The sequence below is a fragment of the Sorghum bicolor genome, chromosome 3, assembly GCF_000003195.3.
Source record: "Sorghum bicolor cultivar BTx623 chromosome 3, Sorghum_bicolor_NCBIv3, whole genome shotgun sequence".
Classification (NCBI taxonomy): domain Eukaryota; kingdom Viridiplantae; phylum Streptophyta; class Magnoliopsida; order Poales; family Poaceae; genus Sorghum; species Sorghum bicolor.
Window position 1 is genome coordinate 1171970 of NC_012872.2, and position 16167 is coordinate 1188136.

Consider the following 16167-nt stretch of genomic DNA (forward strand, 5'->3'; position numbering starts at 1 on the left):
AGTAAACCTACTTAGGGACATAAATGTCAATATCATTGTATATAAAATTTGGTCAAAACTACAAAGTTTGACTTGTCTTAATTTTAGAATTATATTCTTTTTAGGACAGATAATTCATAAATAGTTTAGTGATTAAAAGATAAACAAAATTATAACAAGTATTTCTAACATCCATGTTTTTAAAGTCATAACAGGTGCACACAATAGCCACTTACTTAAATTGAATCAATCTCCTGATAATTTTCCATACAAGAGTAACCTTTATTGCACTAGCTTTTATTATGAGCTTAGATTTTATTTGATTTAATGTTGGATCAAGCCTAATTTAATCCAACAAAAATAACTAGTTCATTAACCTTGGTATAAGCACCGCGACACAACATTGTACATCCGGTTACATGAGCATGTTTGCCAGCAAAAAAAAAACATATATTATACTCAACAAACATCTAGTTTAAAATGCTGTTTAAGCGAATAAGTAATTTGCCTTTGGTTTGTAGTTGTAGCCATTTCTCATGCTTTCCCCCTACTAAAGTTTCTTTCTAAGCCACTTGCCTATTGCCTCCACATTTTGACAGCAAATAGTTAACGGGGCTGCTGTATCACACCAAGCTTTTAGTATTTTACCTAACTAGTGAAAGCTACTACTTCTTTGTCATAAAAGCGGGAGACGACTTAGTTATTAGACTTAAAAAATGGGCATCGACCACTCCAAAAGTATTACCTTTAAAGCTTTATAGTAATTGAATTATATTTAAAAAAACATTTATACAATATCATAAACTTAAGGAGTTCTTAGAAGGTACTCCCCCCATCTAAAGAAAATGCAATCCTACTCGGGACCAGCCGAACAATTTTTAGTTTAACTAATTTTTTAAAAATTATAAGTATTTATGATATCAGATAATTATTACTATATATTTTATAAATAAACCTATTCAGTAATATAAATGCTGATATTGTCTTCTACTAAACTTAACTAAATTAAGAAAGTTCGACATCGGCGAATTATAATTTTTTGGATGGATGTAGTATTGAAAAAAGATCAGTGATTAAAATATAAGCCGAAGACCTAAAAAGCTACTCTAGGCTAGTTTAGTACTCCATCTATTCATGACACAATATAATTTTTATTTTTTGAGGAGTCAAACAGTTTGAACTTTAACTAAATTTATATAAAAACTGTTATAGTTTATAATATAAAATAAATGCCGTTAAATTAGTTATAACATATATATTTTTATATGTTTGAAGACATAAATACTAATATTATTATTATAAACTTAGTCAAATTTAAGTTACTTTGACTAACATGGGTAGCATAATAGAGACTATTAGAAACGTGCCCAACTGTCCACGCCATAAAAACGTCGAAGAAAAATCTAGATGACTAGATGAGCGAGCATGCCAATTGCCAACCCCTTCCCCGACCCTCGTTCCATTTCTCTCAGGCAGTCAAAGAAACGACGGCGTTGCGTACTTGCGTTGGGTTGCGTTGTTGCGTTGCGTTGCGTTGCGTTGCGTGAGAGTCTCACTGAAGTAAAGCTTGGTCAAAGGCGAGGCGGCGGCGGTTCTCGCCGGAGCTCGGAGCCATCGTGTCGTGTAGGAGCCCTCAGCTTCAGGTTACAAGCACAAGTACTTGTACACTGGTCACCTCATTCTTGTTCACCTCACTGATTCATCTTTGGTTCTTGTGCGTCTTGTGCAGTCGCGCTCGTGCCTGCGAATGATTTCTTCCCTGCTGTGTTCGTGCTCGTAGTCGTTCCCCTGCAAGTGATGCCCTGCCCGGCAATGGAGGCAGCAAAGCTTGGCTGCTCCCCGTCAGGGCCTCGCGGGTGGGCGCCGCCGAACTTCCGCTTTCTCTTCCTCCTTCTGGCCGCCGCCGCTGCTTCGGCGACAGACACCATCCTCCCCGGCGCGGGCATTTCCGGGAACCAGACACTGGTGTCCAAGAACGGCGACTTCGAGCTGGGCTTCTTCGCTCCGGGCGCCGGCATCCACCGCTTCCTGGGCGTGCGCTTCAAGAGGATGCCGAGCACCAGCCCCACGTTCTGGGTCGGGGACAGGGTCGTCATCTCCGACCTCTCCGCCGCCGCGCTGGAGGTCTTCGCCGGCGGCCTGTGCATCACGGAGGCCGGGTCTACCCTCTGGTGTTCGCCCGTGCCTGGGGACGTGCCGGGCGCCCCGCCGCCCGCCGCCGCGGTGCTCCTCGGCAACGGTAACCTGGTGGTTAGGGACCAGGCCAACGCCTCGCGGGTGCTGTGGCAGAGCTTCGACTCCCCCGGCGACTCGCTGCTCCCCGGCGCCAGGCTCGGGCTCGTCGACGACACGGGGGCCAACGTCTCGCTGACGTACAAGGATTACTCGCACAATGGCAGCGTCAGCGTCGACCGGAGCAGGAGGAACGGGTTCGTGCTCACCACCGATGGGCATTCTACTCTGGGCACCTTCCCGGATTGGATGGTGACATCACAAGATAACGGTAGCTCGCTGGTACTGAATCCTCCGGACAATCTTAATCTGACCGAGTTCTTGCAGTTCCACCTGGGGCAAGTCAGCTTGATGCGGTGGTCAGAGGATTCTGGAGCGGCCAATAGCAGTGGTTGGGTAGCTCGTTGGACCTTCCCTTCAGATTGCAAATCCAGTGGCTTCTTCTGTGGCAATTTCGGTGCTTGCACAAGCAATGGCAGATGTGACTGCGTCGATGGATTTGAGCCTTCCTATCCAGCTGAGTGGAACCTCGGATCCTTTGCTACTGGTTGCTCGAGACCGAGATCTCTTCCATTGAGCTGCGAGACGGATGGCCAGACTGAACATGATGATTCTTTTATCCTGCAAGACAAGCTGCAGGGGCTCCCTTATGATTCTCAGAATGATTTAGCAGGAAGTGATGAAGATTGTAAGCAAGCCTGTCTCAGCAAATGCTACTGTGTCGCATATGTGTATGACTCTGGATGCAAGCTGTGGTACTACAACCTGTACAACCTGAGTTTTGCTTCTAGACCTCCATACAACAAGGTTTTTGTTCGTTGGGGCTCCAAACTCAAGGCCAAAAATGGTTTGCACACAGGGCTGATTGTATTCTTGGTGGTCGGGTTAGTAGCATTGGCTGCTGTGATATCGGTACTGGTGCTTCTGTGGAGATACAGGAGAGATCTATTTACTTGCAGAAAGTTTGAAGTGGAAGGTTCTCTTGTGTTCTACTCTTATGCGCAAGTCAAGAAAGCCACAAGGAATTTCTCTGATAAACTCGGCGAGGGAGGTTTTGGAAGTGTTTTCAGGGGAACAATGCCAGGATCAACTGTTGTCGCTGTTAAGAGTCTCAAAGGTACTGGGCAAGAAGATAAGCAATTCAGAGCTGAAGTGCAGACAGTTGGGGTGATCAAGCACGCCAATCTTGTCCGGCTTCTGGGATTTTGTGTTAAAGGAGATATGAGGTTGTTGGTCTATGAGTATATGCCTAATGGGTCTTTGGATTCACACCTCTTCTCAGAAAGATCCAGTCTTCTGAACTGGGATCTTCGCTTCCAGATTGCACTAGGTATTGCAAAGGGCCTAGCCTATCTTCACGAAGAATGTGAGGACTGCATCATACATTGTGACATCAAGCCTGAAAACATACTACTAGATTCAGAATTCTGCGCTAAAATCTCAGACTTTGGCATGGCAAAGCTTCTTGGACGTGAATTCAACTCTGCATTGACCACCATCCGAGGAACCATGGGATACCTCGCGCCAGAGTGGATATCTGGGCAGCCCATCACTAAAAACGCCGATGTTTATAGCTTTGGCATTGTGCTTCTCGAAATAATCTCAGGAAGAAGGACTACAAAGAGGCTCAAATTCGGAAGCCACCGATACTTCCCTCTTTATGCAGCTGCACAAGTGAACGAAGGAAATGTGTTGTGCTTGCTGGATGGTAGGCTGGAAGGAAATGCTAATGTCAAGGAGCTCGACGTCGCCTGCAGAGTTGCCTGTTGGTGCATCCAGGATGAGGAGAACGACAGGCCATCGATGGGGCAAGTTGTCCGCATGTTGGAAGGTGTTGTGAACACTGAAATCCCTCCAATTCCATCTTCTTTTCAGAACCTTATGGAGGGTGAGAACAGCAGTATATATTCTGACGAAGGATAAGGTTCTATTTATTGTGGGAGCGTTTGGTAGGATGAATAATTCAAGGCAAACAAAACCCACATGTTCCAAGGTTAACACTAGTTTAATAGGTTTGGTGCTAGACAACTACTGATTTAGATCTTGACCTACTGGATAGCGATAGCATATTTCTGCATATATGTCCAGGTCTAGCTAATTATGAATTACTCCTAGTTAGTAGGAATTGTATGTCTTTATACCAAGAAATGCGATGGAGAAGCTGATAATTTTGGTCCAGTGTCATCACTTCCAAATGTAAATGAGAGCCTTGACTCTTGAGTTATGATATTTGTAGAGCTTTATCCTGCAGTTCGATCAGCACTAATATTGCAAAACAATACTTGTTATGTTTGTAACAGCTTTGGCATATCAGTATATGCATGTTGTAACACCCTTGTTTTCAGATTTTGTAATTTGCTTAAAATTTGTTTAGTTGCATTACGGAGCTTCATAATTGTTGGATAGGAAAATTTCAATTTCTAAATGCACGTGACTGAACATAGGTTATATCATGTTCTTATGCATTAATGCTGTTGCATTTACTTTTCTGAGTATTTAAGATTATCTTTCTGATTTCCTGTTGCGCTAGAAATCGATTTGCTCAGTTCCCTGAAATTTCGGTATGCTTTTTTCTTGTGTTTCTTGTGCGTTTTTGCTTTCGTCCAGCCTCTGCTTCCTAGCTGGGTCGAGCCCAGATAGTCATATGTGTAGTTTCAAAATAACTGGTTTGCTTGGATACATGGAAGTCATATACGTGCAGTTTTTATCTTGACAACTACCATACACATCTCCAACAACTTGGTAAAATTCACTTGTCAAATCTTGAGTTATAGCAAGTTGCTAATTTGTTTAGCAAAAGAAAAAAGGATGTGTCTCCAATAAGTTGCTATTCTCACTTGGTAAAAATAGAGGATGACAGATGGGATCCTCTTGAGTTATAGCAAGTTGCTAATTTGTTTAGCAAAAGAAAAAAGATGTGTCTCCAATAAGTTGCTATTCTCACTTGGTAAAAATAGAGGATGACAGATGGGACCCGCTCACTTGCTAAAAGAATATATGTCTCCAACAAGTTGCGCTCGGGATAGCAACTTGGGATAACAACTTGACAAATCTCGACAGTAGAAACCTCTGGATAGCAACTTGTGAAATTTAGCAAGTTGAGATAAGGAGTTGTTGGAGGAGAATTTTTATGCTTTTAGTAAATTTGGTAGGATAACATGTTGAAATACCAAGTTATTGGAGATGCTCTTAGAGTTATCTAAAACTACTATATTGTCTCATAACAAGGAAAAAAATGGTGGTAATATTATTTTTCTCTTACAATAAATCAGTATAAAAAGCAGCGTAACTCAAAATTCAGCGAAATGAACAGAAGTTCAACACACCTTATTTGCGGCCATAATAGAGTACTAAATAGCTAGCGGCCGCTATAGCGGTAGCAGTCCTCTATCGCTATAAGGTAGCAGATCAAAGATAGTGTGTTAAAACTTAGCATCCACCATTGTTGTTTTTAGACTACTATTCGCTATGTCTAAGGTAGCAGACTAAGGGTTTGTTTGGCACAGCTTAACTTCACTAGTAAAGCTGTTTTTTTAGAAAATAGCTTCATGAGTGACTTTCTAGATGAAGCTGAGCTGTTTTGGAAAAAGTGTTTGGCAAAATAGTTTCACCAACTACTTCATACATAGTTGAGAGAGAGAAATGAGGGAGAAGCTGCAATAAGCTACTTTTTTTTTCCAGCTTCATCCAACTTATGTATTTGTGAGAGGAGGAGAAAAACAGCTTCACCCATGAAGCTGTTTTGGAAATAAGTGTTTGGCAAAAAAAAACAGCTCACAACAGCTCATGAAGCTGTTGTGAGCTGTACCAAACAGGCCCTAAAGGTAGTGTGTTGAAATTTAGCATCCACCGTTGTTGTTGTTGTTAGACTGCTATTCGCTATGTCTATGGTTCAAGTGACAATGTGGGTGGTTCCTTTAGCAATAAAAATGTTATGACCACGATCTACACCAAGATAGAGAATTTTCTACAATTAATATGAGAACTTAATAATAATTTATCTCCACGAGTTTTTTTTGTATATTATTCATGTAGTATATGCTCCTTTGTAATTCTATGTAATTAAACTTACTAATTAACTACAAACTTATAAATACTATATTAGTATATAGGCATATAAGAGGCCAGCTTGCGGGAAGTGAAACTACAAGACCGCGGCAAAGTGTTTTTATATGTTCATTTTCACTTTCACGTTTGTGTTTGGGCTTGTAGCTATATAATGACATACTTCTTTTGATTCTACAAAGTACAAAGGTCACCCTGTTAGTGAAACCATGCAGAGTTGCATTTCTACATATGTTGTATGGAGCACGTGCAAACTATGCAGTGCAAATGTCGGTGTTAGAAGAGAAAAAAAAGAAGAATAACCCCTAAAAATTCTCTCAATAATAGAAAAATAGAAATATGTAGCCTTTAAGATGATGTATTCTAATCATCATCATTACCAATAGTAGCCATTAGACACATTCTGTTTCCTAAAAAACACTCACGTATGTCATTGTATGAATAATACACATGAATTAATTCCCTAAACTTCAGTAGAAGAAAAATGCATGTTTCTAGTGTTTCTTGTGCAGCGCTAGCCTCTGCTTCCTATCCGAGCCTGCTGCTGCTGGGCCGTGGGCCGTTTAGCACGGGCGGCAGGCGGTCCGGTGACTTTGAGCAGACGCAGCGCGGCCCCCCTTCGTGCCACTGACAGCACTGGCCTGCTCGTCAGGTTGCGCTGTCCTCGCCCCTGCGTCTGCTACAGCAGCCTACTTTGATTGGAAATATCTGTGTGATGACAAATATATTTTGAAGCCGTCTCGAATCCTCGTCTTCAACTTTAGGTTCTACAGTTTAATTTTTCTTTATTCAAAAAATGCACTTGCATACATATAAATTATTAATGGCTTGTTCGCTTGAACTATCTGTCGAATCTGTCAGTTTTTTAATAGTGTTATTTTCTAAAACAAATAGCAACTAATATTTTCAACCATAGCTTATCAGCCAAGCAAATATATTATTTTTTTAAGTTGTAAGAGACAATGGTGGAGGTGTATGTGTGTTCTAAAGAACGGTAATGATACTATGCGGGCGTCCGTTCTATCCGGGCGCCACACACCCGGGCCTGCGGCCCAAAAACGAACACATCCAAACCAACTCACCTATCTTCGTCCTTGTTCCTTATCCCTTTCCTCGAGTCGAACTCTCGCAGCGCTCGTGAATTCTGCTCGCCCTCTCCTCCTCCAACTCTTCCAGTCCCTCGCTCTACTCGCGCGCTACCGTGCCTCCCCTCCCTCCATGACCTCCAAGCCACCGGAGAGGAGGGCGACATCGACAGCTTCCGGTGAGCCCCCTTCCTCCCTTCCTCCCTTCCTCCCTCCCTACATCCCTCCCTCTTTCACGATATTAGAGAGGAGGGCTACAGCTTCCGACGAGCCACGTCTTTCCTCCTTATATCGCTTCGGGACCTCCATGGAATCGAAGACGATGATGACGGCGGTAACTGCAACGAGGTAGGTGGCGAAGGATCTAGATCTGAGGCCTTCCTCCCCCTCCCTCCTGTCCTCGATCTGATCTGGGCCCTCTTCTTCTTCTTCTTCCTCCTCCTCCTCCTCTAGATCTAAGGGATGTGGTGGTGGCTAGGGTTCCGTGAGCTCTCGAGTTTCAGCTCTCCCGTGTGTTGTAATGGTGTTCTCCAGATGTTGCAGTACGTTTTCACTTATTGTTTCAGTAGGGTAGGCTTCTGGCAAGCCCTCGGGCTCAGATTTTACCATTGCTACAGTAGTTCTCTCTGGATGTTGCAGCGAGTTTCAGTCATTGTGGGAGTACTATTTTTTGATATGTTGTTTCAGTTTCTTCAATCTGCATGTTGCAATAGTTTGTTGCGTGTTGTTGCAGCAGTTGTCGGGTGTTGTTGTTGTAGTATGTTCATTATGCTTCAGCAGCTGCAGCCAAATGTTTCTGCTGTTTTTTCTTGTGTTGCAATAATATGTTCAAGGTGTTTCAACCTCATCATCCCAGTGTTGGAATTGTTGTCCTTTTTTTGTTGTTGCACTTGTATACGTTCATGGTGTTTCAACTGCTACATTTATTATTGTAGTAGTTCGTCGGGAGTTGTTGCAATGTCATGTTTATGGTGTTTCAGCGTCTTCATCCTTATTTTGCATCGTACAAGCGGGAGAGGGGGAGGGGAGCTGTGGTGGCGACTTGGCAGTAGGTAGATGTGATTGGGAGCCAACAAGGCTGGAGGTGGGCAGATTCCGTGTGTGGCGGGGAGTGGGGCGAGTCTGAAGGAACTTCTAGCCCACGTGTGGGGCGAGTGGGGGCAGGGCGGGTTCGAAGGAAGGGCTTTCTCCTCCCGTGTGGGGCGAGCAGGAGCCGGATGGGTTCAAACTTCCCATGTGGAACGAGCAGGGCTGGCATGTTCTTTTCTTCTTTTTGATTAGGGTGAGCGGGGCTACCTAAAGCACCAGTGTTCGGACGCACTCGCGCACCAGATGTCCGGACGCTAGCATGACCACGCACGACTCGCAAAGGAGGCTGCACGGGAGGCTGGTGGGCCAGGGCCCAGATGGCATGGGTTGTTCGGGCCCTTGTATAGCATGAAAATCTGAGGCACGAGGAATGAACACCCGGGGAAATTCCTAACCGGAATGCTAGCTTATATAAGCTTCGTCGCTTAGAATAATTTGTGGGCTGGTTTTACTATAACCAAGGCCTTGTTTAGTCCGCAAAATTTTGGTTTTTTGGCTATTGTAGCACTTTCGTTTTTATTTGACAAACATTGTCCAATCACGGAGTAACTAGGCTCAAAAGATTCATTTCACAAATTTCAGATAAACTGTCTAATTAGTTTTTATTTTTATCTTTATTTAATGCTCCATGTATGAAACCAAAGATTTGATGTGACGGGAAATTTTAAAAATTTTTGCGAACTAAACAAGGACCAAATGGATTTTGGATTGGTGCACCGAAAATGAGATGAGAAGATGGCAGGGGTGGGTGGCGTCGCGATCACGGTCACCGGGTCACGGGGCGCGACAAATGACAAGCCGGAGCGCCCGCCGGGCTTGTCTCGTCCTGCGTCGCACCACACCACTTGTCAGCGTACTACCGCATGATGGCTTTTTCCCACGTCGCTGCTGACTGACGCCGACGATCGAGCTCTCTGCATGGCCCGACCTCGACCTGTGTTGCTCAGACACGTCCAAAGCTTGATGTCCTATCTACTCGACTGTTTCTCCAAGTACAAACACGCGCGCATAAATCCGAAAAAAAAAAAGATGTAACTAGTGTGTACTGATACATGCATGCTACGATTGTGTACATAAAACAAGGGACACCGAAAAGTTACAGCGAGCCCGACAGCAAGTAAACTTGGCCCATAGCTCCTCTCCGGCCGCTTGTGACTTGGAAATCTCTAGCTAACTACTAGTGCGGTCAACCGTGCCTGTTAGCGACATGTACAAGAAGATGTGTGTGTGGCTTCTGATCGACTTTATTTGTGGTTGCACTGCAGTATTGTAGTAGTCTACCATGCATGCATGATTGCATTGCCCAGCACGCAGAGAAGGGAGACAGACAGACAGACCACACGTACTACACAGGTTGCTCCATGCCGAATGAAAGGGAAAAGAACAAACGGGAAAAGGGACGAAGGCTATTGTGCCGTGCCAGCCGCCGGCTCAGCTCAAACGTACTCAAACACAACTTATTATAATAAGGCTTTCCAATTTTTTTTTGGATATTGTAGCATTTTCGTTTTTATTTATCAATTATTGTTTAATCATGTATTAACTAGACTAAAAAAATTTATCTTGTGATTTACAGACAAACTGTACAATTAGTTTTTTTTATTTTCGTTTATATTTAATGCTCCATGCATATGTCGCAAGATTCGATGTGACGAGAAATCTTGGAAAGTTTTTTGTTTTGGGATGAACTGAACAAGTAGTTCTAAAATTTTTGGCAAAATGAACACTGTAACACTTTTATTTGGTAAATATTGTCTAATAGTAGACTAATTAAACTTAAAAGATTCGTCTTGCAAATTACAATAATTAGTTATTATTTTTATTAATGTTTAATGCTCTATGTATGTGCCGCAAAAATTGATATAACGGTTAAACTAAACGAGGCCTAAAGCCATACGAGATACGACGACTCGACATGCTAGCTGTTCTGTGCTGCTATCCTATTCCAGGCGCGAGGCATGCAGGCCGGCGCTCAGCCTATTCGAATCCGGGCGCCGGGCGGTACACGATGACACGTTATAATTAGCAAAAAGTCGACCATTGCTACTTCACTCCTTTTCTAAAGCAACCCCATTCTGCCCAGTACGTATTGGAACTTACTGCACTTATCTCAATGCGCATCCACTGTAATAGGGATTGGAGCACGTGCCTTTAGTGCATCTTCAAAAGTATCCCATATCTCTTTCTCATTCAATTTTTTAGAAAAAAAATAGAAAAACTCATCTCTAAGAGTATAGGAAAGAATAGAGAGTAGAAAAAGATTCCTTACACAAATATACGATAGAGAAAAAAACATAAAACTGGTTACAATAATTTAGAAATTATATAAGATTCATGATGTAAAGTTGTTGTCTTTTATTTTAGGAGTGGATTATTGAAAATTCTTGAAGATAGACTTTTTTATTTTCTCTCTTAATATTTTTTAGGAGTTACAAAGTTACATGATTTGGGGAGGAAAAAATAAGATACTCTTAAAGATGCTCCTGCTAAAAAAAACTGCGTCCCTATCATTACTCATTCACCAGCCCTTGGCGCTTGCCGAACACGAGGACAGAGAGGCACGGAGCAACACCAGCTCTATGTACACGTATTCTACCATTATATTTAGGGTTAATTAATTTAAACGGTATCATTATAATTGTACAGAAATACAATTACTATTCATGATATTGACAGTGTATCATTACAATTTCATAAAATCTCTAAAACAATAATACCCTTTTGATTTGTTAATCTGAATTTTAGACCAAACTGCCGTCGTCTTCCTCCTCCCTCGCGCTTCCATTTTGTACGAGCTAGCTGCGTCGTCGGCACGTGAGCCCAGCCCAAACTCGTTCCGGCCGGCTCCCTCCGTCGGTGGCCAAGGACCGGCGCACCAATACAATACGTACATGTACACGCATGTGCGGATGTGCCTACGTTCTCGTCCGTCTGTGTGGTCCACGTACGTACGTACGTACGCCCATGCTACTGTGATTTATTACATTTCTGGTATCTGAATTAATTTTTTAGACGATCGATTTCAGACGATAATAATCCTACACAATCAATAGGGCCATTGCCATTGCCAAGGTCAGGTCAGGCCCAAGGCATGCATGCATGTCTCAAGAACGATCGAGCGTTGCTACGCGTACTACATAGCTTCGTACAGAAGTAGTACAGATACTGGCATGCTACTAGCATACTCTACGGCCAGAGGTCACTGGGAAAACCAGAGACGGACCACACAGGACGGGACAACCGTACCGACCGCGCAGCACAGCACAACAGCACAGTACACAGGCAAAGTATGTACAGTACGTCCTAGAAAATGTTATAAAATTTTTTAGATTTCCATCGTACCGAATCTTACAAGATATGTATGAATAACTAAATATAAATAAAATTAATGACTAATTACATAATTTATCTATAATTTAAGAAACAAAGTTTTTAAGTCTTATTAATTTATAATTAGACAATATTTATAGAATACAAATAAAAATATTATAGTGTTCATTTTGCAAATTTTTTTAAAAGTAAACAAGAGCACGTACGCGTATGGCGGCCGGCATTGAATTGAATGGAGACACTACAAAAACAGATGAATACGGAATACCGTAGCACTAGCTTTAGTACCGTGCCGTTGTTCGTATGTGTGACGAGAGTTTATAACTACCACTAGCACAATTCTAAGCAAACCTCGTGGCTATCTTTGCACTTCCTATCTCTTTTATTTATCACTGAGCAGTCATTTAGGGGCCTTAGCTGGTGATGTGAGTTGTTTCCCTCTCGATGGCGAAGCTTATCCCCATTGTCTCATTGGCCAACCTTGACCTCTGTTATTTTTGGGTCATATCGAATATTCAGAGTTTGCCTCGATTTGGTACTGCTCGCACAGCCCTAGGTCTTGTTTAGTTCCCCAAAAGTTTTGCAAAATTTTTCACATTCTCCGTCACATCGAATCCTTAGACGTATGCATGGAGTATTAAATATAGATAAAAATAAAAACTAATTGCACAGTTTAGTCGGAATTGACGAGACGAATCTTTTGAGCCTAGTTAGTCCATGATTGAACAATATTTGTCAAATACAAACGAAATTGCTACAGTGCTCATTTTGCCAAAAATTTTGGAACTAAACAAGGCCCTAGTGCTTTATGCCTAGATGTCCAGTCAAGTGCTACGCCTCTACGCATTTCAGGGAGAACCAGCTAGCTCTCAGTTCGAGTGGCATTTCACCCCTAACCACACTTATTTGCTGATTCTTCAACATCAGTGGATTCGGACCTCTAGTTAGTTTCGTACAAGCTTCATACTGGCCATGGATAGATCATCCATAAGCAGTGACAATCGTCCTAGAAAATCCGCTTCTCGCTATGGTTCCGGTGGGTTCCATTCCCTACAAGAGCTAGTCTGTTATACTGTTACACATACTTTAAATCGTGAGAGGATATATATATATATATATATATATATATATATATATACTAAAATAAGTGTAAACTATCTCATAATATTGAGGGTGTTGTAAAGACTATCTCCAACAATCGTCACCCAAAATACAAGACTTATTTGTCATTCGGGTAGCACTACTAGTAAAAGGTTCTATATCTATTTTTAAGTCTTCTCGAACAACATGACCTAAAAGACAACACTCTCTGCAAATAGGTCTCGAGGAGAGAGAATACCCAAATTTGGGTTATGTCTCTCCTAATACTCAAAATGAGTTCTGTATGGGTATTCTGTTGGAGGCTATAGGTATTGTGTTGGAGACCCATTTTGGATTTGGGTTCCGAAATGGGTCTCCTGTTGGAGACAGCCTAAAGTAGTGCAAATTGCCAAACTAGCGGGCCCACCGGAACAATATTTTTCTTATTACTTTCTCTTTAAATGAACTAATAAGAGTTAATAAAACTGTTGTTTTTTAGCTTTATCGGCTCCTTTAACAAACAGATGGAGCTTTAATTTAAACTAGGCCAAGCAAGTTCTTGTTGTGCCTACTGATTCCGTGGTGCAGTGCAGGGAAAAGACACGCATGATTGCCCCGTGATGGTGGTATGCATGCCAAGTTGCCAACCATGTCAAGGCGCATGCATATCTACCCTTAGCGAATGGCATTGGCAGAGGCCCACAAGCACAAGCAAAGCATGGCCACCATCGGCCAATGTCAGCTGCCTTGCCTTGGGGGTGTTCTTCTTGTTCATTTATCAATTCAAAGTTTGAATTTTCAAACTAAGGCCTTGTTTAGTTGCAAAATTTTTTGCAAAACAGGAACTGTAGTACTTTCGTTTGTTTGTGACAGATATTGTCTAATTATGAACTAACTAGGCTCAAAAGATTCATCTCATCAATTCCGACCAAACTATGCAATTAGTTTTTATTTTCGTCTATATTTAATACCCCATGCATGCGTCTAAAAATTCGATGTGACGGAGAATCTGAAAAATTTTACAAAATTTTTTGAGAACTAAACAAGGCCTAAAAATGAACTTGACCGACGACTGACAAAAAGGAACAAAGCTAAAGCCAAGTCAAGCTGCTTCTGACGTTGCTGCGTGCATGCAATCATCATCATCATCGCCCTCAAACACTGACCTTTTCTTTCATGCGCTGCTCCGGCTGTCCCTGTGCAGTCTGCAGACTGCAGTGCAGGATTCGATTCGATTCGATTCATTCCCAGCCAATCGCTTTCCCGCCGACCTAATCCGAAGTTGGTCAGCATCTGCTGAATTCAGTTGTTCACCGAGACACTGACCCAAGACATAGAGACAGAGGGGTTAGAGTACTACTAATCCTTTGTCATGCTTGATTCATCGACGGCGTGTAAGGCCTTGTTCAGTTCGAAAAAACTTTGGGTTTTTGCCACCATAGCACTTTCGTTTTTATTTTATAATTATTATTTAACTTTGGAGTAACTATGCTTAAAAAATTTGTCTCGCGATTTATAGATAAACTGTACAATTAGTTTTTGTTTTCATGTATATTTAATGCACCATGCATATGCCGCAAGATTCGATGTGACGGGGAATCTTGAAAATTTTGGAAACTAAACAAGGCCTAAAATGCCCAAATCCAATTTCACGATCGTTCACCAGTAACGAATCCAGTGAACCATCAGCTACTCCCGCAACTTCACTTATTTGGAAATGATAATTTTCGCAACATTCCATTTTTAGAAGGTAACTAAGTTATACATATATGTTATAGAACATAACTTATTTCTATAAATTATACTAACAACTTGGTATAACACTTTGCAAAACTTATCACCATATGACTTATACCATATAACTTACAACTTATGCCAAAACGTTGAAACACAAAAGTTATAAAACATTTTTTTTAATTTTTCTTTTATCTTTTTTTTTCTTTTTATTTTTTATATAAGTCTATGAATTTTTTTCTTTTTATATATGCTGTCAACTTTATTTTATTTGGGCAATCGTTCACTTAGATTTGATGTAACAAAGGTTCAAACTACCTCTCCTTTTAGCGTGCTTTTCCATAACCACCGCTAATGTCATAAAAAAATAAAACATTTATTTTAAAATGCTAGATGTAAATTTTAACCATATAATTTATAATTCTTAACTTTCTGCACGTAACTTTTATGTCTAACTTTTTGTACGCAACTTTTATATCTAACTTTCTATGTATAACTAGTAGATATTAACTTATAATTATTATGTTTTATGTCTAACTTTTTGCAAAGCTATTTGATTTATTATATTTTGTGCTTAACTTGCAGTTATTAACTTATATGTTAAAATTGATTTAATTAAATTATTAACTTATATCGCTAAATTGTCTCGTCATAAATTATGTTGATAAACTTGTTCTATAAAAATATTATAGCTAAAAGTTATGCGTATAACTTTATCATGTAGTAAGTTATATGTATAAGTTATGTATGTAACTTTGTCACAATGACTGTATATGAGTTAGGCGTAAAAGTTTGTTCCATAAATTATACGTAAAAGTTATGAGTACAATTTTTCAAAAAAGAAAGTAGCGATTTTTTTGCCTAAATAGAAAACTTTCAAAAAATAGAAAATTTTGGGATTTCTTTTTTTTTTACCAAAAAAGAAAAGTCATGGGGGCTGTCTGATCGTTCGCTAGATTCAAATCTAGTGAACGTTCGCTATTTAGTGAGTCCGAACCTAAAATGTTGGCAGTCCTGTACTACTGCACTTGGGATCAGTCACTGCTCCGACTTGGGATTCGACACGTGGCAAGGTTCAGTTGAATCGGAGCCTGTGTGCTAGTCACATCATCATCACATGGATGGTTAAGGTAGTAATCAGATATGGGATCACCAACGTAGGAAGATAAAAACCAACGACCTTGCTTCCACTACCAGCGACGCTGTCTGTCACAACTCACAACGGAATCTCGAGCAGATTCGTCGCTCAACCACAGTAAGACCTTGTTTAGTTTTATTTTTTTTTTAAAAAAATAGGTACCGTAACAATTTTGTTTGTATTTAATAAATATTTTCTAATTATGAATTAACTAAGCTTGAAATATTCGTCTTCTAAATTACAGAACTGTGTAATTATTATTTTTTATCTATATTTAATACTCCACTCACGAATTTTGATAAACACAAATTATTTTTTTTCGATGTGACAGAAATTGGAAAAAAATGCAAATTTTTTACGAACTAAAACAAGGCCAACAAGTCCAGAAATTCTCGCAAACGAATTCCAGGAATTCTATTCACGTTCCTGCTCGAT

General features: G+C 40.9%; 1 protein-coding gene across 1 annotated transcript; it reads left to right on the forward strand.

Moving 5' to 3' along the window:
- Window positions 1432-4560, forward strand: LOC8081379 (G-type lectin S-receptor-like serine/threonine-protein kinase At2g19130). Its single transcript, XM_002454867.2, has 2 exons — window positions 1432-1622; window positions 1709-4560. Exon 2 carries the CDS (start codon window positions 1777-1779, stop codon window positions 4132-4134), a length of 2358 nt encoding a protein of 785 aa, XP_002454912.2. The 5' UTR covers window positions 1432-1622; window positions 1709-1776; the 3' UTR covers window positions 4135-4560.

Coding starts and splice junctions, on each gene's coding strand:
- LOC8081379 (XM_002454867.2), top strand. CDS start 1,777: ATGCCCTGCCCGGCAATGGAGGCAGCAAAGCTTGGCTGCTCCCCGTCA.